The sequence below is a fragment of the Antechinus flavipes genome, chromosome 3, assembly GCF_016432865.1.
Source record: "Antechinus flavipes isolate AdamAnt ecotype Samford, QLD, Australia chromosome 3, AdamAnt_v2, whole genome shotgun sequence".
NCBI classification, from domain to species: Eukaryota; Metazoa; Chordata; class Mammalia; order Dasyuromorphia; family Dasyuridae; genus Antechinus; species Antechinus flavipes.
Genome location: NC_067400.1, coordinates 289,803,914 through 289,828,231, shown reverse-complemented (window position 1 = coordinate 289,828,231; position 24,318 = coordinate 289,803,914). Strand labels below are relative to the sequence as shown.

The window sequence follows — 24,318 nt, the reverse complement described above, 5'->3', positions numbered from 1 at the left end:
CTCCATCTTATTTTTACAGATGAAGAAACTGAGGCAAAGAGGATTAAGTGACTTATCCAGGGTGACACAGCTACTACGTGTCTGAGATCAGATTTGAACGCAGGAAGATGAGTCTACAGCACCAACTAACTGCTCCTAGGGATGAGATAATACATTTTAAAACACTTTCCCTTCATCCTCTGAAGGGAGCAGCTGAAGAAAGGATACTGTAGGCTATGTCAAAGCTGTAATTCCCAGCCGGGAGCCCATCAGCAAACTGCTGGATGCAGTGGATACGCCGGTATAACTTTTTGAAAGTGGGAAGGGCGGCTGCCCGCATCCAGACAATGAAGTCACTGTTGAGGAAGCCGTTGTTTTCTGGGTTCTCTTGGTCCAACTCATAGATAGGTTTCCTCCAGTTGGGAGGTTTGGCAGTGCCTATTGGAAAGAAAGCATTTAGTGGAGACAGGCTGTTACCTGACACAATATGTAAAGCTCAGGTCCTGAAATCAGGAAGATTTAAGTTCAAATGTGACCACAGATATTTACTTGCTGTGTGATCTCAGTTTTCTCACCTGTAAAATGGGAATAATAACAGCATCTATCCCACAGAGTTGTTGTAACGATCAAATGAGATGATTATTTAAAAACAAAACAAAACAAAACAAAACAAAAAACCCAACAGCACACAAAGTGGCTGGCACATAGTAAAAGCTATGTAAATATTTATTATTATTATTATTATTATTATTATTATGGTTTCTTTTGAGAATAGAAGGTCACCAGGCTGCCTAGGAAGGTGCGAAATGATTCAGGACAGTAAAACAGAGGAGGTTAAAGCTTTCAGGATTGGTCACTATTGGGATCTGGCCACTATATTTCCAGTCTGGGCAAGATGGGGACATACAATCACTGCTACCGTACTTAGGTGAGCAGAGCATTTGCTTGCTCCTGAAGAGCAATGTAACCAATCAACAAGCATTTGTTCCATAATGTTCTGGGCACAGCAGAAACAAATGAAAGTGTCTCTGCTCTTAAGGAGCTTATGTTCTTTTGGGAGAGACAAAAGGATATACAAGATGGTATTAAAAATAAATATGAGGTAATTTATGCCTAGGGGAGAGATCTAGTAGCTGGGGGAATCAGCTAAGGCTTCATGTGGAAGCTGGGACTTGTGCACTTTAAAGGAAAATGAGATTATAAGAAATAGAAATGAGGGAGGAACACACACACCGAATTAGGGACAGCCAAGTACAAAGACAAGGAAATGGAAAATGAAACATGTATAAGGAACAGGAAGAATGCCGTTTGGCTGTCAAGTATATGAAGGGGAATAATGTATTACTGTTATTGTTCAGCTATTTCTGTTGTGATCAACTCTTTATAACCCATTTAAGTTTTTTATTTTATTTTATTTTTTTAGCAAAGGTACTAGGATGGTTTGTCATTTTCTTTTCCAGCTCACTTTACAGATGAGGAAACTGAGGCAAACAGGATTAAGGGACTTGCCCAGAATCATACAGCTAGATGATCTTGCCCAAGATCTGAGGCCATTGCTCCACCAGCTACCCACTCTAACTTGAATGAACACTTATTGAACACATGGACATTTTACAGATGTAGGACTGGAGAACTAAATATCCTATTCATGGAGCACATGAATTGCATCCTGAAATGAACTTACACTAAAAGTCTCAGCATATGACTCTTCAAACCAAGATTTAGGGTCTAAGAGAACAATTTTATATTCACCTTTATTAAATGATATCTTATTCAATGTACATTTCGCATAAAATCTATAGGATCCAGACAAAACAGTATTCAATGGCAAAAGTATTCATTTGAATGAAGTATTCAAAAAGAAAGCAAAACAGAAAACTAATGAACTAAGTCTGCATTTTGGAAATGTAGAAAAAGGAGAAAAAGTAACAAGCCAACAGAAAATAGAGAACTAGCTAAAATAAGGGTTCAGATGAATATAAAGGAAAAGAAATTCAACTGAAATGATAGCCACTCTAATTAAAAATAGAAGAGAGCTATGTTCATACAATTCAAAATGAGAAAATCATCTTTATACATTAGCAAGAAAAATTAAGAGAAACTTATAGAGGAATGTCACTGACAATAACAACAAAAAATGCCTCAAACATTAGAGCATTAGTCTATCTCGATACATAAGAAGTAAATATTAATGCAATTACAAATTATTTTCACAGAAATCAAGAATTGAACAATGGATAGATATTCATTTGTACATGGTTAGGTGGAATTAGCATAATGAAAATTTGTTCTTCTTGTTTTTGTTCAGTTGTGTCCAATTCTCTGTGACACCATTAACCAGAGCACACATATACTGTCCATGGGGTTTTTCTAGCAAAGAATCTGGAGTGTTTCATCATTTTGTTCTTTAGTGGATTAAGGCAAACAAAGCTTAGGTGATTTGCCCAGACAGCTAGTAAGTGTCTGGGGCTGTATTTGAACTCAAGTCTTGATTCCAAACTCTGTCCGCCAAGCCACTTAGCTGCTCCATAATTGAAAACAAGACCCTCCAAATTAATTTATATATTTAGTATAATTTCAATAAAAATACCAAAAGGCTACTCAATAGAATTAACCTCTAACAAAGTTCATATGGAAAAGCACTTAGGCAAAAATATCCAGGATCATTATGAAAAAGAACAGCTAAAGGGAAGTTAGGCCCAATATATTTTAAATGTATTATAAGGCAATAATTACAAAAACTTTTAGGTACCATGGGAAAAATTAAAAAAATAGATTAATGGAATAAAGTAGAGAATGCAAAAAATAGAATCTAAAACACACAAGAGATTCATGTTTGATAAAAATAATAAAAATAACACTAAAACATTGGGAAATTTAATCATTATTCAATAAAAATTGATGGGAAAATTGGCTGGATCTCAATCTATTTTTTTTGGTCATTCTGCTATCCGATTTTCCCAATCAGTTTTTATTAAGTAACCATAACTTAACAGACTTTCCATTCTTGTAAAGCCTGCTCTATGACAGTCAGGATATTTAAGTATTAATGTACTGAAGAGGGAAGTTTTCTGTCACATGGTTTACAGATGGGACCATTCTCTCCTCCAGAGAAATCCTATCTTCCTTTCCAAGTGTGGGACACTTGGTGCTAACAAAAAATCTAGTTGGATTAACCTTCCATGTGTTTTTATATGTTTATACCTCCATTCCAGAAACTCTTCTTTATCAGAGAAATTTCCTTAGTGAAAGGAAACAAACCTTGAGTCAGTTAATTCAGTATCCTTCTTTGTTCCACAATGATGGGGGATTGATTTGGGAATATCTACCTATTGTGGGTAAAATAATCAGGGTTTATTTTATTTTATTTGTACCACTTCAACAGCCTTCTGCCCGGAGTACCCCAGAAAGTCCTATCCAGGGATAGGAGGAATATCAACTTCCTCAAGAGTATCAGCTCTATTAAATGCTGGTTATCTCTGTCGTGCACCACAACCCATTCAAGAACACCACAGAGCTCCCCTAGGAACTAGGAGACCGGTTAGATAGAAATAGTGAGCCATCTTTGCTTGGTGTTTCAATGGGAAGGACTCTAAATACAAAATAAAAACATTTATATTTTATCTTAAGGGTATGGGGAGTCAATAAGCAGAGGAGTAACAGGATCAGAACTTACTTAAGGATTTTTTTAATTTGGCAGCTCTGGAAGATAGATTGGAGAATAAAGATGGATTAGGAATAGAGGAGATTAAATGAAGGGAGACCAGAAGGTATATAAGAGATCAGGCTAGCAGTGAAGGAGGCCTGGACTATGGTTCCCCAAGCTAAGAATGAAATTGGAGAAAGGTCATAATCATAAAGGGAGAATCAGAGACTGGCTACTCCTGGTCAAGGCAAAACTCATTAGAATAACAAATCCAAAGGGCAGGGATGGGTAGAAGGAAAGAATGAAGATCTACAGCCATTCCCAAGCTGGGGAATCAGGGTGGATTTATGAAGAAAATATTCCACAGAAGGGAGCAGGAAGCACCTGAAAGATGCTGGTTTGTCCCAGTTACTTCCCTATCTTAAATATTATTTTATGATGGCAGGTTGCTCCCACCACACATTGCTCATTACCATGGATGATTGAACTGAACGATTTCCTCCAATTACCCTAATAAAGTGAGATAAAATGACAATGCCAGTGTTAATGGGCCTTACCTGCAAATGCGCTGGAAAGGTTACTGGACTTGGGATTCTGAAACTTTACATGCTTATCTGTCCACCATGTAATATCACTGCTGAGCAGGGGGACGTTGATTCTTGTGGAGGAGTTAGGGTAGTATGACAGAAGAATAGTGTCTGTAGGGAATCCAAAGAGACTTCATCATGTGCAGGTCTAGTTCTCTGGTATGGTTACACATGTATATTGAGGCTTTCGGCATCATAGCTGCATCTGGAAATGATCTACCCCAGCTAAAAGTTCATTCTCTAGTCCTACTATCAATAATTACTTTTTTTCCCCTTTTGCATATATCCTATGACTATCCTATGACACTAAAAACCACAAACCAGATCCTAATCACTATTTTATGTGCTAGACTTGCTGGACCCCTGTCTAACCTCCATTTTTGTTATTTCCTCTCCAGTATCCTTATTTTTAATTCATCAAGACCTATAATAGATTCTCCTTTCTTCCCCTTCCCCTTTCCCAACTCCAATTAAACAATTTATTTAAACAGACACAAACTCTTTTTATATTCAGGTCATGATGACTCTCTCTCTGTTGAAATACCTTGCTTCTTTCAAAGCTTAACTCACATTCTGTCTCTTTGAATCTTTCTCTGTCCTATGATCCTCTTAATTCTCTCCTTAGTTCGCACCTAACTCTTCCTTGTGTGATAGTGATTGGTAGACTAGCCTACCCACTTCTATTAGTCAATTTCTTTGAACATATAGTGCCTTTTGTATAATTGGTTATTAATCATCCTTTTCTAAATTTACTGAACTGGGAAAATAATAAAGTTTAGTAGAATTTTAATACACATATAACTATCAAAAGCAATCAGGATTGATTGTTCTGCCAGTGAATACTCCAATTATGTCTGGTCCAAATTTATTGACTCCTTTTTATGAATCTTTGAAAGCAGGGTGATTAAAAAAAAAAGAAAGCAGGGTGGTATTCTAGAATAATCCCCAAATCTCTCTGGACCTCAGTTTACTCATTTGTAAAATGAGATAGTTAAGTTAGATGATCTTCCAGTTTTCATTTTGTGTCTGTGTCTAGGAATTCAAATAAAGTCCACTCAATAACTATTCATTACTATGTACAGGATACCCTGCTACATGAGGGAGAATGCATAAACGAAGATTTTAAAAAGTGCAATTTTGCTGCAGAGGTGGTGATCTGGACATTTTAACTGACTGTACTCATTAAAGTTGATAAGCCCAGAGGATGACAGAAGATACCTACCATTAAACATACTGTTGGCAATGGCACCACACGGAACAATGGGTATACCATTGGAAGTCCTCTGGAATGGAGCACAGTTCTCAACATCCTGAATTCAAGATAACATAAAAATGAGGAATGTCTTTTGTTCAGTTATTTGGATTGCTAAGAGAGAAAATTATTAGCAACAGAGACCAAGGAATGTGATGGGTTTTTTTCTAAAGTTTCTTTTTCAGTGTTTATAAGAAATGATCTACAATTTATATTTGGTAATAAGAGATAAGTTTGCAGAAAGGGAGTGGCTGAAGAACAACTAATGGAATCACAAAATATGCCAAAAATAAGCTACAAAATGGTGGTCATTTTCATATGACTATGCTATATCTGCTAATATATGCATATTAAATGTAATAAAGTTTTCAATTAATTTTCACCTTCAAGTGCTTCAAGGGCACTTAGGATGCACAGAGGATAAAGTGATAGAGTGTGAGCCCTGGAATCAGGAAAACTCATCATTCTGAGTTCAACTTTGGCCTCAGACGCTAGCAGTATGAACTGGGCAATTCAATTCACCTATTTGCCTTGATTTTCTCAGCTGTAAAGTGGGCTGAAAAAGAAAATGGCAAACCACTCCAGTATCTTTGCCAAGAAAATCCCAAAAGAGGATTCAGTCAGACATGACTGAACAGCAACATATTATTCTTAAAATGGGTGCCCACAACTGAGCACAACAGGTTAGATGTGGTCTGACAAAAGATAATGAGGCTAAAGTCTCAGTTGAATATTTCCCTTGTCATTTCATTTCATTGACCCAACCCTAAAAGGTTCAAATCCCATTTTAGGAAAAGCTGAGTGATCCTAAACTCTCTAAGTCTCAGTTTCTTCACCTGTTTAAAAAAAACAACAACAGGGAGGAGAGTCAATAATCTCTAAATCTATAGTCCTATTCTGTTCTCCTTGGAAATAAACATCTCTAAATAATCACATAATTTCCTTTTACTTCCTCAGACCCACAGAGCACAAACATTTAAGAATAAATTAATGATTTAAATAAAGTTTTACCGTAATATCTTCTCCCAAAAGCTGGCGATTATTTCTGGAAATAATATATGGGTGATAATTCTGATAGAAGTTGTGCAGTTTATAGTACATGTAAACATTGCCCTTGGAAGAGAAAAAGAAATGAATAATGGGAGATTGAGATAAAGTAAATGGAATATGAATGAGCATGAATAAGAGGTTTAAACAGTGGTATGCTGAAGTCAACTCATAATAGCTCAAAAGAGATACTGTTAATTTTCAGTGTGAGCATTATTTACACCTTGGAAACCAGAAAACTATAAATCGACTTGATTAGCTGTTTTGTTGATTGTCTAGAGTATAGGCTTGAGAAAATAGTGGAGAAAAAGTGATTTTTTTGTTGTTTACACATACACATATGCATACAAATAATATATAATACATATATATATGTGTGTGTGTATGTGTGTTTGCCTCTAGAGAATCAATTATTAAACATTTACCAGCAGAACCTTGGTTGATTTTAAAAAAAATAGACATCATAGCAGTTCATTCTTAGGGAGCTAAATTCCCTAGAAAGTCTACCACTCACTCAGCATTGGCAAATTCTAGTCCAGAAAAAGGTCGTAATGATTATGAAACCTTTTCTTTTTTACATTTATGCAATGAAAGAGATAGTTGTTTTGGTAGAATAGGTCTAGGGCCTAGTTTCAAGTTCCATCTTTCAATATTAGTTGTCTAACTATAGGCAAGTCATTCATGCCCTATGCAATACTCTTAAAATTAAGTCACGGATGAGTTAGCAAGCTGCAATGATGGAAAAAACTCATGAACTAGTTTTTCCTCTATGTAGTTGAAATTGTGGGTTCAGACTAAAATCAATCTCTGTCTCTGTTTCTCTTTCTCTCTCTTTCCTCTCTGTCTCTGTTTGTCTCTGTCTCTCTCTTTTTCTCTCTGTGTGTCTGTGTCTCTCTTCCCCTCTCTGTCTCTTTGTTTCTGTCTTTCCCTTCTTTCTGTCTCTGGCTCTATGTGTCTTGTCTGTTTTTCTCTGTGTTTCTCCATAGTTAAAGTAGATGAAAAAGCATAAAAGTCACCAAACAATTACACACACACAAAATCTTTTAAAATATTGTTTATTTTTGTAGCACTGATCATCTATTGTGGATAACTGCTAGACTTGGAGTCAGGAAGAATTGCCTCAGACATTACCCATCTCTAGCAGTAGGATCCTGGGCAAATCCTTCTTTGGGGGGGGGGACTCAGTTTCCTTTCTATAAAAATAATCCTAGACTTCAGTAAGAAAGCCATCTAGGCAGCAGAAGTAGTTGTAAAGAGGCAAATTTAAATGTGATATAAGTGTGTGGCAGACAATCATTCTATTAACTCTCTCGCACTAGCAGGTCAGGTCCCAAAGGATCCCCGCTTCTCCCTGCAGGGTTCCAGGAGTGACTCTTGGAGGGATTTGAAGGTTTTTCTAATAGTATATAATAGGCTTCAACTAGTGTAATTCTGCCAGTGAGAATCAGTTGATGTCAATTAGTCAGCCAGATTTAATTAACTCCTAGAAATAAGTGTTTACTAAGGTAGTATTGTATTCTAAAAGTCGGAGACATGCTTCCCCACAAGTTCATAGAGACCAGGAAAAAGAGAGCTCATCTCAGAGCGCATGTGGCAAAAGTCAATTATTCCCAGTTCCTAGAAAATCTTTTCCCCACTTCGTGGGGCCTTCCTGTGCCTTTACTCCTAGGAACTGTGGATGATCTATTTATGAAATTCCCCAGAGATTATTGTTGTTGTACAGTCATGTCTGATTTTTTGTGACCCTGTTTGGGGCTTTCTTGGGCAAAGATGCTGGAGTGGTTTGCCATTTTCTTGTACAGCTCATTTAACAGATGAGGAAACTGAGGCAAACAGGGGTAAGTGACTTGCCCAGGGTCACACAGCCAGATTTGAACAGGCTCCAGGCCTGTTACTCAATCCACTCTATCACTTAGCTGCTGATAGGTATAGGGCAGGTTTCTGCTGGTCTTGTAGAGTCCTGAAATTGCCTTTCCTCACTGGGCCTAGTCTGCCCTTGACGCTTTTTTTAAGATGGAAAAACTATGTTGTGATCCACACTCAGTCCCCGTAGTCCCCTTTCTGGGTCCAGATGGCTCTTTCCATCACAAATCTGTTGGAATTGCTCTGAATCACCTCACTATTGAGAAGAGCCAAGTCCATTACAGTTGATCATCACAAAACCTTCTTGTTGCTCTATACAATGTTCTTTTGGTTCTGCTTACTTCATTCCACATCATGGAAGTCTCTCCAGACTTTTCTTAAATCAGCCTACTCATTTCTTATAGAACAATAATATTCCATCACATTTATATACCATAACTTATACAGCCATTCTCCAATTGATGGGCATCCACTCGGTTTCCAGTTCCTTGCCACTACAAAAAGGGCTGCCACAAACATTTTTGCACAGGCGGATTCTTTTCCCTTTCTTATAATCTCTTTGGGATATAGATCCTGTACAAACCCTACTGGATCACAGGGTATGCACAATTTGATAGCCTTTGGGGCATTGTTCCAAATTGCTCTCCAGAATGCTTGGATCTATTCACAGCTCCACCAACAAAGTATTAGTGTTCCAGTTTTTCCACATTCCATCCAACATTCATCATTATCTTTTCCTGTCATCTAATCTGAGATATGTGTAGTAGTACCTCAGAGTTGTCTTAATTTGCATTTCTCTAATCAATAGTGATTTAAAGCATTTTTTCATATGACTAGAAATACCTCTTATTTCTTCATCTGAAAATTGAATGTTCATATTCTTTGACTATTTATCAATTGTTGCCCTTGACTTCTGATGCAGATATTGCTACATATCTGTTCTAGGAATAGAGCTAGGATGCTGCTGAAAAGTCTAATCTCTTCCAAATCTTTGAAGCATTCCTTCCAACCAAGAAGGGATAAATAGCTCCACTGGCTAGCAATCATCAACATTCTCCAAATACTGCTAGACTGTGTCTGCTTTACATGTGCTTTGTACATAACCAGATATCTGCATATAAATTCCTTGAAGGCAGGGATTATTTCACTTTTATGATTATATTCTCAGCATAGTACTTGGCACATAGTGGATTATTAATCAATTCTTGTTGACTGAAATCACACTCCCTTTTAAACCAAGGTCCAGATATTTAAATTGACTTTTTCAAGATCACACAGTTAACTAATTGTGGTGGAGTCATGACAAGAATTAAGATCTAGTTCTCTTTACTCTTGATCCACTGCACAGGGCTGAAAAGTCCTCATTGAACATATCAAGCCGTTTGTTTTTCTTATTCTGAACCTCTACCTGAAAGCGGCATTCTAGGAAAGGTTTCTGCATAGCTGATTAATGACCTAGTAGAGACAAGCACATAAAAGAGACAAGCATGGGGTATGCTGGACCAAGAGGTAAGGGGGAGTGAAGGTAAAAGTCAGGCAGGCTGGGGAGCATAATCCTGGAAAGAGAAAATCTTCAGCGTGGGGGAAAAGGGAATAGTTTGTTATGTGGGCATTGGCAAAATCCCAGACCATAGCCAGGACAAGCAGGAAAAATCACGGGTGAAGGCAAACAAGTCAAACTTAAGAGAATCATCTTCTCTCATGGCCACCCAATCTGCTAATTGTATTTACTAACTCATTTGAAAAACCAAATTCATGGGTTTGTGTCCATGTATGTGCAAGCACACACACAAACACACACAATCTTTATTGTTGGCTCTTGACTTTAAAAAAAATGCACATACACATTAAATCCAGATAATGGAATTGACTGTACATTTTCTTGGAAGCTGAAATGGGAATTCTCCTTAAACTAAATTATAGGCCTATATAAATGGTAAAATAAACAGGCAGAGTGCATACCACACTAGGGACTGTTGTATTTTAATAAACTATTTCCAATGGTTCTCGTCTCAAAGACTGAATTCAATGAGAGCCTTCATGACCATGGCCTCTGCAATGATTTCTGGTGGCAGGTCAGGTTTTGTGCAGCTTCCTCTCTTTATAGTTAGTGGGGTTTTCAGACAGTTTCTCTTTGTTGAAGAACAGAGGGGCTCACATGCATTTGCCCTCCTAATTTTCAGCAATATGTAATATGCGGTGATTTGATAACTGAATGCTCTATGATTCCCCTAAGTAGTTTGGTTGAGTTTTACAAGAAAATCTCTGCCTGGAAGAAATGGTTAGCAGCTGCTAACACTTCATTTGACTTAGGAAGCTACAAAAAAAAAAAAAGAACTTTTTACAGATGGGATTGTGGTCCTTTGGGTTTTACCTTAACAAGGTTTTCTTCTGGAATTTAAGCAGTACTAATTGACTTGTGTGGACAAAAAAGGGAGGGAGAAAGGTAGGAAGAAAGGACAGCTCCATTTGGAATCGTAGGTTTCTTGTATCAAGGGCATGTCTCAACGTACATAGAAAATACAAGTGATATTGTCAAGCAAAGGTATGGTTTCTGCTTTGGGCTATGATCCATATTCTCTTCTCTTCTCTAATACTATGTGTTATTAAACTATAGAGCCATCTGTTTCTCTTATTCTGAAGTGCCACCTGAAAACTGCATTCTAGAGAAGGTTTCTACATAGTTGACTGAGGACTTAGGAAGAGACAGGCTTATCACATGATGAATAGGGAATGGACAAACATCAAACCATCAACTATGAACCGTGAAATGATTTCTTTCCCATGAAGGCTTTCTCAGAAGGGTCTGCCACCATGCTCCCATCTGGTATCATCATCCCTCACGGGGGGAAATTGGAGAAGGAGGTATTAGACTCGAAATTTCCCATGTATGAAGTGTCTGTTTAGCACTACATAGCTTAGCACTTCATTCCGTCCTTCCCTCATTTAGGCTGGTTGCAGGATGACAGCTCATTAGTCAAAGAGTTTCCAGTTTGGTAGGATCTGCCAGAACTTCTCCTCTGCTGGTCTAGCCTTTGAGAACTCCAGATTGCTTCTGTGCCATGGTGAGACATCCCTCCCATCTTCCTCCCTCCCTCTCTAAGTTTTCATTATTGTTTTCATCATCCCCAATCTCCGGTAGAGCCTTTGAATGCTCAGTGATCCCATCAGTTATAACCCATGGGGTACCATGACCCCAACACAGTGATGGCCTTTGGGTCCTCTTGAAGATTGAAGGACCACAACCACAACCAGTATGGGCCAGGCATTGGGCCTGGAGGCCTGAGGGGAGGACACAAAGAAAGGCAAAACATAGTCCCTGCCATCAAGAAAATCACATTCTAATGGAAGACAACATGCAATCACTTTGTCCATACTAGATATGTTGAGGAGAAAATGGGAAGTCATCTCTAAGGGACATAGATGATCAGTATCTGAGGGAAGAGTTAGGGTCAAGTCCTCCTGCTCCAAGTGTAGCCCTTCATGTCCTGGGCCACTAGGCTACCAATCAAATATGATAAAAATAAAGTACTTTGTAATCTTGAAGCCTTTTTCAAGTAAACATGAAAGAAGACAATTCATTAAGAAATAATTTAACTATTTGGTATTAGAAAGAAATAAGGAACCACTCCAGTATCTTTGTCAAGAGAAATTCCAAATAGGGTCATAGAGAGTTGAACACAACTGAAAAATGACTCAGTCACAACAAAAACTTTCTATCAACAGAAATGGAGATTTTTTTTTTAATTTGAAAAAGCCTTAATGGGAGTCACTAAGGGTCTTCTTCTTCATGAGTAGAAGGTCTTCTGTCTAATGGATGGAAGTTACAGAGAAATTTTATCAGGCCACATTTTGCATTGGGAAAAATTTAGAACTACCAGGTTTATGGGATTTGAGCATTTGAGGAATAGTATCACATGTAGGGAGAAAGATAATAAAAAAGGAAGAGAAAATGCAGCTTGGAATTGGAGACCTGTGTTTCAGGCTTGGCACTTGTACTTCTTAACACTGGGCAAGTCCCTTAATTTCCCAGAAGCATCTGAAAAATGGGCATTATAATTCTTCTACTTCCTAGCTCATAGAATCAAAAAAGTATGAGAAAGTGCTTTTGTACCATCAAAGTACCACAGAAGTAAAAAATCACTATTGTTATTACATTAATAAAACCGTTTCTAGAATAAAATACAAGTGTTAAGCTTGGCATTCAAGGTCCTTTTCAGTTTGATTCCACCCAAATCACCACACTCATTTCACACTACTCATGGATTTTGAGTTGAGAGGGACATTATAGATTATTGAATCTAATCCCTTCATTTTACAAGCAAGAAAGCTGAAGCTCAAGTGACTTACTGAGAGTCACACAAGTAGTAAGCAACAGAGCCAGAATTTGCCAGGTCCTCTGACCTTCCATCCAGAGTTTTCATTTAAATTTTTTTTCCTTTGTACCTCAGGGTCTCCCTTTCATGTACTCTACATTCCAGCTGAATTGGACACCAATTTCATCCTGTATTTTCTCACATCCTACGCATGTAGGCTAGTTCCTATGCTTGGAATTTGCCCATCTCATGTTTTCTTTTTGAAATTAATCTTTTTCTTTAAGGTTCAATCCTAAAGCCTTCCCTGATTTCCAGGTGACTAGTCCTTAGGGACAGTTCAATTGGGCAAATCCTGATGAGGCACTTGCTATCTGTACAGCGCTGTGCTAATGCAGTGAAACCAAGATGAAAAGTCACATATTCCTACTTTTAAAAATGTCAAATGTTGGGGGTGAGAAGTAGGTAGAGCAAGTGTAGCACTAAGTAAAACAGGAATGATGAATATACTGTGTGTGCTAAGTGCAAGGGAAAAGTGCCATCAAAGTGTTTTAAGAAAATTTGGGCACAAAGACATCACTTTTAGCTGGGGGTGAGAGTGAAGGGGAAGAAGTAAGGGAGAAAAGGAATGAGAGAGAGAGAGCAAGAAAGGGAAAGAGAGAGAAAGAGAGACAGAGACAGAGAGAGACAGAAAAAAAGACAGAGACAGAGAGAGACAGAAAAAAAGACAGAGACAGAGAGAGCCAGAAAAAAAGACAGAGAGAGACAGAGAGAGACAGAGAGAGAGAGAGAGAGAGAGAGACAGAGAGAGACAGAGATAGAGACAGAGAGAGACAAAGAGACACAGAGAGAGACAGAAAGAGAGAGAGGTAGAAAGAATCAGAGACAGAGACATTGAGAGACAGAGATAGAGACAGAGAGAAAGGAAGAATGAAGGACTACTTTATGGATTGAGTACACTGGACCTGAGTTGGACTTTGAAAGAAAGAAAAATGTCACTAAATGAGCAGAGACAGATTCTGGGGCTGGAGGCTAGTCTGTACTACTGAGTGCAATGAGGTGGGAGAGGATCACTCTTCCCAGCTTTGCCTAGGGCCAGCCCCGGTGCCAGGCATGTAGTTCAACAAACACTCATCGACTTGACTTGAAAACTAGAGAATTCTCTCCCCCAGAAAAGGAGGGGTGTGCAAAGCAGCTGAACTGATGAAATGACCAAGCTAAAACCCATGACCTGGCAACAGACAACGTGAGGTCAAAATAAGTGGATGAGACATGCTGACAACATAATGCAAAGCCCTAAATTCCACTCTGAGATGCACGGAAGGGGTAGTAATCATCAGCTTAGTGGTCTGGACCGGGGCTGAGCATCATGCAGGAATTGGCATTCCTTCTGCCTCCCTCCACTGATTTATTCTGGACATTTCGTTTCTTTTCATAACATCAGGTCTCAGGAGTATGTTTGGAGTCAGGGTGGTCTTAAAATAACAGAGGGTAGAAGAAATGGGGAGGAAGACTATAATGTGTAAATTTAATAGAAAAATGGACATTTCTTTACAGCCGAATTATTTCTTTACAGCCTTTCAATTTAAAATTTATTTACATTGATTTTAAATAAGTATTACTTTCATTGTACAGCCCTTTATATAAGAGTGAAGGGAAAGAAACACATAGTGTGCTTAATATATTTTGCCAGCCTTTTTTTCCCTAAAAGGGGTAATTTTATAAAATATATTAATTGCTTTAAAAAGATTACAGTGCTGCTTTCAAAGGAGCAATCACTGATAATAATAACTGAAATTTCTATGGTACTTTAATATTTTCAAAGAGCTTTATATACATTATCTCATTGGATATAACAACTTTTTTGAGGAAAGGACTTTAGGTATCATTGTCTCCATTGAACAAATGAGAAAATCAAGTCTCTGAAAGGTTAACTTGACACTAACCTGCTTGTAATCAATCACCCAGGTACACAATCTGTAAGTCATCCTTTGAATAGTCCTTCTTCTACAATCACCCCCACCTGTCCTTTTTCAAATATCCAAATGTCAGTTTCACCTTTTTAACCTCTTTTGCATCTGTCCCCACTTTTCTGTGGGAAACAGACCTAGGACAAACCCTCATCATCTCTTATCTAATTATTAAGACATCTTTCCTTTCTCATCTTTCCCTTCTCTAACTCACCTTCCACAAAGCGATCACATTTATATTCCTAAGCACAGATCTGACTATTTCACTGTTCTGGTCAAGATGCCTACTTGATTTCTCACTACTTTTAATATAAAATACACATTTCTTTATTTATAATTTAAAACTCTTTATACTCTGTCTCCTTTTCTTTTTTTATCTTCTCTCTCTGTCTTTCTTTCTTTTCCTTTCTTTCTTTCTTTCCCTCTTTCTTTCTTAGATCTTTTTTCTTTCTAATCTAATTATGTTTCTCTGTACTTCCTTTCCCCATCCCCAACTCCACCCCATAGTAATTGATCTTTTAAATCTTCATGCTTTTTACAGAGTGTCCCTCATTACTGGAATATGGGCTACAAGTAATAAATCGGGGAGTGGTCATGTGTGGGATGCTCTTTTTCATTTCATTAACTGGGAAGAAACAAAGCTTATGGTATGATGGATGTCTGGAGTCAGGAAGTCTTATCTTCCTGACTTCAAATATGATCTCAGACACTTATTTGCTGAATGATTCTGAATAAGTCATTTAATTTTGTTTGCCTCAGTTTCCTCATCTGTAAAATGAGCTGGAGAAATGGCAAACCACTCCAGTATCTTTGCCAAGAAAACCCCAAGTTGTGTCAAGAAGAGTCAGATATGATTAAAGTGATTTAACAACAACAACAAAGTAAAAAACATGCAGACAATGTTGGGAAAGAGAGAGGGAGAGAATGTGAACCTGGAGGCAAAGGACCTGGGTTCTGATCCCAGCTCTGTTATTTACTCTCTATGTGAATTTGCACAACTCTCTGGGACTTAATTCTTCAATTAAAAAATCAGTAGATTGGATTAGCCTCTAAGATCCTTTCCAGCTCTAAATCTATGATCTACTATATAGTATCTGAAGAGTTAAGGAGTTCAGTAGAATGTAGAATTTTTGGAAGACTTGCCCCATTATCGAAGTCAGATCAAGTCCTGTGATCGATTAGCCATTAGGAAACAGGACTAGAAAATGGAACCTGACTCCAAAGACAGGGGTTTGCGATGAAGGCAAGAAGAGGAATATCTCCATCTAAGTAACTCTAATCCCCACAGATTCTAATTCGAAATGATTGGGCTCATTAATAGTTGAATTGGTTTTAAGTGGGCAGTAAGACAGTCATGTAATTTCTTAGAGTCAGATCTATGACAATCTCACAGAAGTCTGATCCATCACATGTGAGAGATAATAAAATTATGTTAGTCTTGTGTTAGGAAAACCTGAGCTTGAATCCTGCTTCTCACACTTTTAGTTTTATAATGAGGGGTCAAGTACTTCCTGAGTTCTAAAATGAGGGATGGAATTTGTAGGACTGACTTTCTTAGGATTGTGTAAGGCTCAAATGAGATCATCTATACTAAGAATTTTACAAATATCAGTTAATTCAATAATAAAAACTATTTGGGAATTCTGGGTCATATGTCCAACAAATTAGAGGATTAGGAACTGCCTAGGTGACAACCTCTTAAATCTCTCCAAAATAAGGATGATGTACAAGAGATAAGGCCACTGGAGCTGTCTCCATGATTCAAGACATTAATAATTCTAATGAGATAATAATTTCATGAGGTAATAGGAGAGAAGTTTAATCCTTAACCTTAAAGCGACTCATTCAGAACCTGCTCTAATATCAACCACCATATTCTGGCAGGACTGTCCAAGCCAACCCAAGGACTTGCAGCAGAAATTCATCTCTGCCCACTACCTCTTGTGCCCTAGAAAACCCCAAAACAAAAGTTTGCTCTGGCTGGAACAGCAGTATGGTCGTGCTATGTGCTTCAACAGAGATCAGGTAGAGAGCTACAGAACAAAGGGAACTGGGGCAGGATGCCAGCTATGTGTGTGAGCCCTCACCAAGATTGAGGGAAAGGGCTTGAAACCCACATGAGCCCAGCTGTGTCCCCCTAGAAGTCACTTGGGGCAGAGACTGATTCCCCAGTATGGGAGAAGGTTGACACAACTTTGAGATCCAGCTTTAACTACAACTGCCATTAAAAGAAGCAGCATTTTTTTCTTTTTGATTTGATTTTTCCTGTGCATCATAAATGTGGAAATATGTACAGAAGAACTGCATATGTTTAACATATATTGAATTACTTTCTGACTAGGGGAAGGGGTGGGGAGAAGGTAGGGAGAAAAATTTCAACATTCAACTTGCTTGTTGAAAACTGTCTTTGCACATATATATATATATATATTTTTTAATGTGCCAGCCACTGTGTACAATGATTTTTATTTATTTATTTTTATTTTTTTTAATAAAGCTTTTTATCTTCAAAACATATGCAAGGATAATTTGACATCATTGACCCTTGCATAGCCTTGTGTTTCAGATTTTCTCCTCCTTCCCTCTACCCCCTCCCTTCGATGGCAAGCAATTCAATATATGTTAAACATGTTAAAATGTATGTTAAATCCAATACATATAAACATATTTGTACAATTCTCTTGCTGAACAAGAGAAATCAGATCAAAAAAAGAAAGGAAATGAGTAAGAAAACAAAATGCAAGTGAATAACATCAAATAGGGTGAGAATGTTATGTTGTGACCCATATTCAGTTGCCATAGTGCTCTCTCTGGGTGTAGATTGGCTTTCTTCATCACAAGATCACTGGAACTGGCATCAATTGTTGGCATTGTTGGAAAGAGTCACGTTCATTAGAATTGATAGTCATATATAATATAGATGTTGTCCTTTGTACATATTTTGAAAATAAAAAGCTATTTTTTTAAAGGAGGAGACAGAAAGTAAGAAAAAGGAGAATATAAATTGCCAAAATTCAGAATAAAGAAAAAAAAACTCTTGAATATAAACAGATAAGCCAACAAGAAAGATATCAATAAAAGAAGGGAATAAGACTTTCAGATCATCTAAATAAATACTGATATAAATTAATATTCTAAATCAAAGGAAAATGAATCATCACTTGAGTCAGAGGACTCTGTGGATTCCTACAAGAATCATGGACTTCTAGCATGATATTTCCTACAGAGAAATAGTAAATATTTATGGCCTGCATAGTAGAAATTATCAGCAGAATAAAAAACAACAACTTGCATCAATGGTTGTAAATCTTACTAAAAAAAACTCCCAGAAAACAACTGATTTGCAATGCAAGTCCAATAACTGAAATACAATCGGTAATAGTAGAATCAAAAGGCAGTAAAAAAGGAAACAAGACCTCTATACAAGTAAAACATTGATCTCAAAGACAGTATGTAGAAACAACTTAAGAATTATAGGCAGTGGCAGCTAGTTGGTGCAGTGGATAGAGCACCTGCCCTGAAGTCAGGAGGACCTGAGTTCAAATTTGGTCTCAGACACTTAACATTTCTTAGCTGTGTGACCCTGGGCAAGTCACTTATCCCCAGCTGTCTCAACAACAACAAAAAGAATTATGGGCAGTAGTATACTCAAAATGGCTGGTATAGGCTCTAGTGAGCTGCTTGTTAAAGTTTCAGTTAAAAAAGTTAAAGTGAATATCTACACACTGGGAACTGGTGAATGCTGCAAATGAGGATTTGATTTATTGGTTTGTTGATTGTGAAGACTTTCGAAAGTAATGGAGAAAATGTTAATAATGCATTTTAAGCTTAAAAGTGCAAGATGAGAACTTTTTTTTTTTTTTTCCAGAGAGCTAATTGTTAAACATTTATCAGCACATTCCTGCTATAGCTAAACTGCCGTGGTTTTCTTCCTGTGCTAACAACCAGGATCAGAAAATTATAGCTCAGATTCTGGGTGGCTAAAGAAGAAACAATAAATGAGAATAATCAACAAATAATAACAGTAAACAATAAATAAAAATAAACAACAAAGAACAAATAGATTCCATGATGTCTATGAGAGCAAGGACTGTCTCTCTGGGATTTGTCTACATATGACAGTGTAAAGAATTAAGCTCGTTTTGGGTCAGTTCAAGTCCCACCACTAACAAATGCTGCTTTTGTCGCTTAACTTCTAAGGACTCTTTGTTGTTCAATTGTTTTCATTTGTGCCTGACTCTTTGTTATGTCATTTGGGGTTTTCTTGGCAAAGATACTGGAGTAGTTGGCCATTTCCTTCTCTAGCTCATTTTACAGATGAGGGAACTGAGGCAAACTGATGTAAGTGACTTATCCAGGATCACACAGCTAAGAAATATTTGAGGTCAGATTTGAATCTGAATCTAAGCGCAGTGCTCTATGTACTGTGTCACTACACAGCTACCCTTTAAGAGGTACAATGCACTGTTTTTTTTAAAGATCTGAATTGGAAAAGACAATTTTTTTATTTGGGGTAAAGCTGAAATCCTATGTCCAGTCCCTATCCCAATTCCTTAAGTCTGGGGCATAATAGAAGTTTAAAAAATATGTTGTTGGATTTATTCCCAGCAACAAAAGGGCAATCAGTCCCTGCTCACTCTATCTTTGCCCTGAAAAAGTGAAATGTTCTCTCTCTACACATTGCTTTTGGATATAGCTTGCATGTTTGGGCTTGAAGATCCTCTTAGGAAAGCAAAAGAAGTTAGGAATCATGAAATCTGGGACAAAGGAGGGAGTCCAGAATAATAGAAAATACATGAATTTTATGTAAATGCCTTTTCTTTGTCTAGTTCCTTTTCTCCTCCTGCCCCCTTCCTCCCTTCTCCCCCTAGAAAGTGTTTCCAGGTTCTTTGAGGTTTTTTTTTTTTTTCTGTGAATGTGAAGAATTTATAGATAGTAATTGCTAATTTATTGATAATGAATAAACAACAGAAGAATAGTTTGAAGTTTTTTGGATTCTACTTACTGGCATTTTCTCTGGAATGATGAAATGAATTGAACAGGTACACTCTTTGTAGAAATTAGAGGCATTTTCCCTCAGTTTTGAACAATTTGAGCATATGTCTGTATATGTAATCTTTCAGCCAAACAAAACAAACAAAAAAAAGGAGACATATAACAATTCATTAGAAAAGCAAGGTGACTTTATGTCTTAACACTTCCTGCCAATTTACCTCACTCCCAATCTCCATCTCTTGAAGTTATTAAGTGCCTTTGCATTAGAAGGGACTTTAACTTTATCTTTTTCAGTTCTCTCCTTTTATAAATTTGGAGCACAAAATCTGGAGAAGAGAAATTACTTGTCCAAGATATTATGAACAATAAGTAGCAGAGCCAATTTTAAGTCCTGGATGAGTTGGGGAACTCAGTCAATTCTATCCTTCTTTGTCAGGCAAGGCTGCCCTTAAGCCACTATATTCAAAACAAGAGGCCTTTCTACTCTGAAAAACCTCTAGGGAAAGGGATTTTTATAAGCTTTCTCAGCAGTCTGTCCTGGCCCATTAACTGCTCATTATCAGGAAATTTCCTTGTACTTAATCTAAATCTCTGGGGCTAAAATTTCCTTCTGTCTGGAGTGGAGATAGACACACTAAGGGCGTCTTTGTAGGATCTGAAGGTCCTCATTTAACCACCCCTTTGGTGATGCTTTCAGCCTGAATAGTCTCAGTTACCTGATTTAAACTTTTCTCATCAATCTTATTCACCATAATAATGTAGCTAATAGTTCTATATATTATATAGAACAGACAACATGTAGATTCTATTATGTTACAACATAATTACATTATAGATTAAATATTAGATAACATACAATATTAGAAACATTATATATAATTTATAATAGAATATATATTATATCTGGATTAAATTATATGTAAAATATTATTTATAAAATAGACCATAATATAAAATATATAATGAAACATAATATTTCTATATTTCTATTAGTTTGCAAAACACTTTATGTGTATAATTCCTTTGATCCTCTATGACAATGGAATTTCTTCATTTCACAGATGAGGAAACTGAGGCAGAAAGAGATTAAGTGACTTGTCCAGGATCACACAGATGCTTAGTGTCTGTGGTAGAATTTTGATTCCTAACCTCATACTCTCTACACTGTGTCATCTATTTGCCACACTATTTTCTCACTCAACCTCATAGTATTCCAAGTCTCATTATCATCTCATCCCTAAATCTACTAGGAATCATTATCCCCACAAAACTGTCTGCCTTGGTTCCTCCAATGTATGTATATGTGATGATCTTTATCTATCTCTGTTTCTCATTCATATTTGCTTCACTGATTTCTCTTAGTGGGTCTTGGGAACAATAATGGATTATACTCTCCTCCTTTCTCATTGAAGAGAAAAATTATTTCATGTGTCCTCAAGATGTGACCTCGTCCAGGCCTAGAAAGACTTACATGAACTGATGCTAAGTGAAGTGAGCAGAACCAAGAGAACATTGTATACGGCAACAACAAGATTATATAATGATCAATTCTGCTGGATGTAGCTCTTTCAAACAATGAGATGATTCAAACTAGTTCCAGTTGTTCAGTAATGAAGAGAACTATCTACACCCAGAAAAAGAACCATGGGAACAGAGTATGGACTACAACATAGCAGTTTCACTCTTTTATGTTCTTTCTCATTTTTTCTTTTTGATTTAATTTTTCTTGTACAGTCAGATTATTGTATAAATATGTATGCTTATATTGGAGTTAATATATATTTTTATCATGTTTAACATATATTGGACTACTTGCCATCTAGGGGAGGGGGTGAAGGAAGGGGGGAAAATTGGAACACAAAATTTTGCAAGGCTTAATGTTGATGTATATGTTTTGAAAATAAAAAAGTTTTAATAAAAAAATAAAAAGACATGACCACTTCCCAAATATCGCCCTAAGTCATCTTCCTTAAATTATTCCAGTTTCTGATTTTAGTGGTCTTGGAGTTAGGAAGACCTAGTTTCCAGGGCTACCTTTGACATATTGGCTGTATCACCCTGGATAAATCACCAATATCTCAATGCCCCAGGCCCAGTTATTAAAGCTATGAATTCCTCTATATCAGTAGAGAAGTACTCTCATTTAGAGCTCTTCACACCAATTCCTGCTAGCTCACCATTTTCTGAGACAGCATGATTATTGGATTGAGCTTTGGACTCAGAGTCAGAACACCACTGTTCCACATTCCATTGGTCATTATTTGTTGAATTGAAGTCCAATTATACCCCTTAAATATATATATAATAGCTATGAAGCTATTATAAATTTGTTGCTATTATGTGGTCACTTCAGTCATGTCTGATACTACGTGACCCTATTTGGGGTTTTCTTGGCAAAGACACTGGAATGGTTTGCCATTTCCTTTTCCAGCTCATTTTACAGATGAGAAAACTGAGGCAAACAGGGTTAAGTGACTTGTCCAGGGCCACACAGCTAGGAAATATCTGAGGCTAGATTTGAACTCAAGAACATGAGTCTTTCTGATTTTATGAACTACAGTACTCTATATATTACAGCAGCACCTAGACGAACCTATATAAATGTTCGTTACTAGCATGAAGAGCAATAGATTTTAGATCATATCTGCGTTCAAACTCCAACTCTGCCATTACTCTCTGTGGTGGTAGATAAGTGATTTAACTTCATTAGGCCTCAGTTTCCTTATCTGTAAAACAAGGACATTTGACTAGATGAAAGCTAGTTATACTTTTCCAGTTCTGTGATCCCATGACTGTTACTCTTAATTGTTTTCTTAGTTGTAGAAAGAGTTGAACTGACATATGTTGTATTCAACAAGTCTTAGTACATTTTTAATCCATGAATGTCTGAAAAAACTGCATGGGACATTCGAGGCACCCCATGTATACATACTTTACTTTGTAAACTTTGAGCATTACATAGATCAGGGCTTCTTAAACTTTTACCACTTGTACCCCCTTTTTGGCCAAGAAATTTTTATGTGGCTCTGAGTATATGGGTATATTAAAAAAGGTATACAATTCAAACATTCGCTGATAATGTCAATTTGGCAACCCCACGTTCAGTTGTGGGATTGCAAACCACATTTTAAAAAATCAGGAATAATAAATGCTGGTTACTATTATCATGAATAATAATAAAATATATTTAAGTTTCCTTCTGGCTTTAATCCTGTATGGCACGTGGGCTCATGAAACTAGTAATATTGATAAATCTTGTCAGGGAATGCTCTGGCATCCCCAAAATATCTGAAAACCCTTCATCTTCCCTTTAACTGTAAAATTTTGAAATTGAGGATGTTTAACCTGGAGAAGAGATTTATGGACCTGAGAGTTGTCTTTAAGTATTTAAAACATTATCTATTGGAAGAGGAATTAAGTTATTTGGTTTGACCCTGGAGGGCAGAGTAAGAAGCTGTGAGTATGTGGAAGCTTATTTAAAAGCTCATTTTTTAGTAAAATTGAAAATATTAAGAAATCTATTTTTCTGGTTGAAGACAAAAGATCTTTCTTAGGGAAATAGATTGAGGGTGGTAACTAAAACTTAGAAGAAAAGAGTGTCTTCCTTGCCTCCCCACTGCCATCCTCTATCTCCTCCTGGTATCCCAGAAATGATTATGATTCATCTAAAGACAGTCTCTCCTTCCCCATTTCCTGAAAGGATGGTGTCCAGCCTTTTCTATTACCAAAGGAGGATGATCTCAGGGAGGAGATTCTTTTCAATCCTTGAGGGGAGGAACGGAGTAGTATCTATTGTTTTGGACTGTTAAAATTTTATTTTAACATATTGTGATCGTTTCCTTGTCCAAGATTTCTATAAATATGAACTCAAATAATTATCTTGGGAAGAGAGAAAGACCTGCCAGAGAGCTTTGGGGAACTAATCCAATTTAAATGTCTCTAAGCCAGAAATGGCCTGGATTGTTAAAAGAAATAAAAGTTTCTGGCAGATTTGTGCCTGAAACACATAAATAACAACAACTAGCATATACATAATATTAATGTTTATAAAGTAGTATATATATTATTCATTAGATACTCATAACAACTCTGTAAGGTAAATGCATTATTATTCCCATTTTACAGATGAGGAAAGTCAAATAAGCAGAGCCTTGCTCAGGGCCACACAGCTAATAAGTGTCTGAACCAAATTTGAATTTGGGAAAAGGAGTCTTTCTGACACAAGCCCAGTGCTCTGTCCACTGAGCCACCTGGCTACCCTCAATAATTGCTCTGAATAGTTGTATAAAGGGCTGCTTTGAAAGTGAATAGGAACATCCCTGCCGGAGATCTTCAAGCAAAGGATGGATAACTGCTTGTCAGACATGTTATAGAGGAGCTCCCTTTTACACTGGATAGTGCTGAGATTCTGTGGAAGTCCCAAATCAAAGCCTGACTTTCCATCCCTTCAGAAAGGTTTAGCTCCCATACTGCCTTTTGGGGCACACAACTGGTCTAGTTAGGACTAAATCTTTTCTCACTTCCTTCGCCTTTAGAAGAGACTTTAGTTCTCAAATAGCTTTCTAATTGAATTGGCAATGAGCCTACATCTGACGACTCCACTCTTAGTTTTGGCCTTTATCATTCTCAGTAGAGCAAATTTGTTTTGCAGCAAAGGTGGTAAGCA

At 37.1% G+C, this 24,318-nt stretch overlaps 1 protein-coding gene across 2 annotated transcripts in view; it reads right to left on the bottom strand.

Annotated features, from left to right (window-relative positions):
• LOC127553995 (cell cycle control protein 50C-like) overlaps positions 1-24,318 on the bottom strand; it is a 34,050-nt gene that overhangs the window by 5,322 nt on the left and 4,410 nt on the right. For both annotated transcript variants that reach the window (XM_051985184.1, XM_051985185.1), the window contains 5 exons: positions 19,663-19,773; positions 6,476-6,577; positions 5,435-5,522; positions 4,183-4,323; positions 208-417 (listed from right to left, as the gene is read on the bottom strand). In XM_051985184.1, coding sequence (XP_051841144.1) covers positions 208-417; positions 4,183-4,323; positions 5,435-5,522; positions 6,476-6,577; positions 19,663-19,773 — 652 coding nt within the window. The remainder of the gene's footprint in view (positions 1-207; positions 418-4,182; positions 4,324-5,434; positions 5,523-6,475; positions 6,578-19,662; positions 19,774-24,318) is intronic.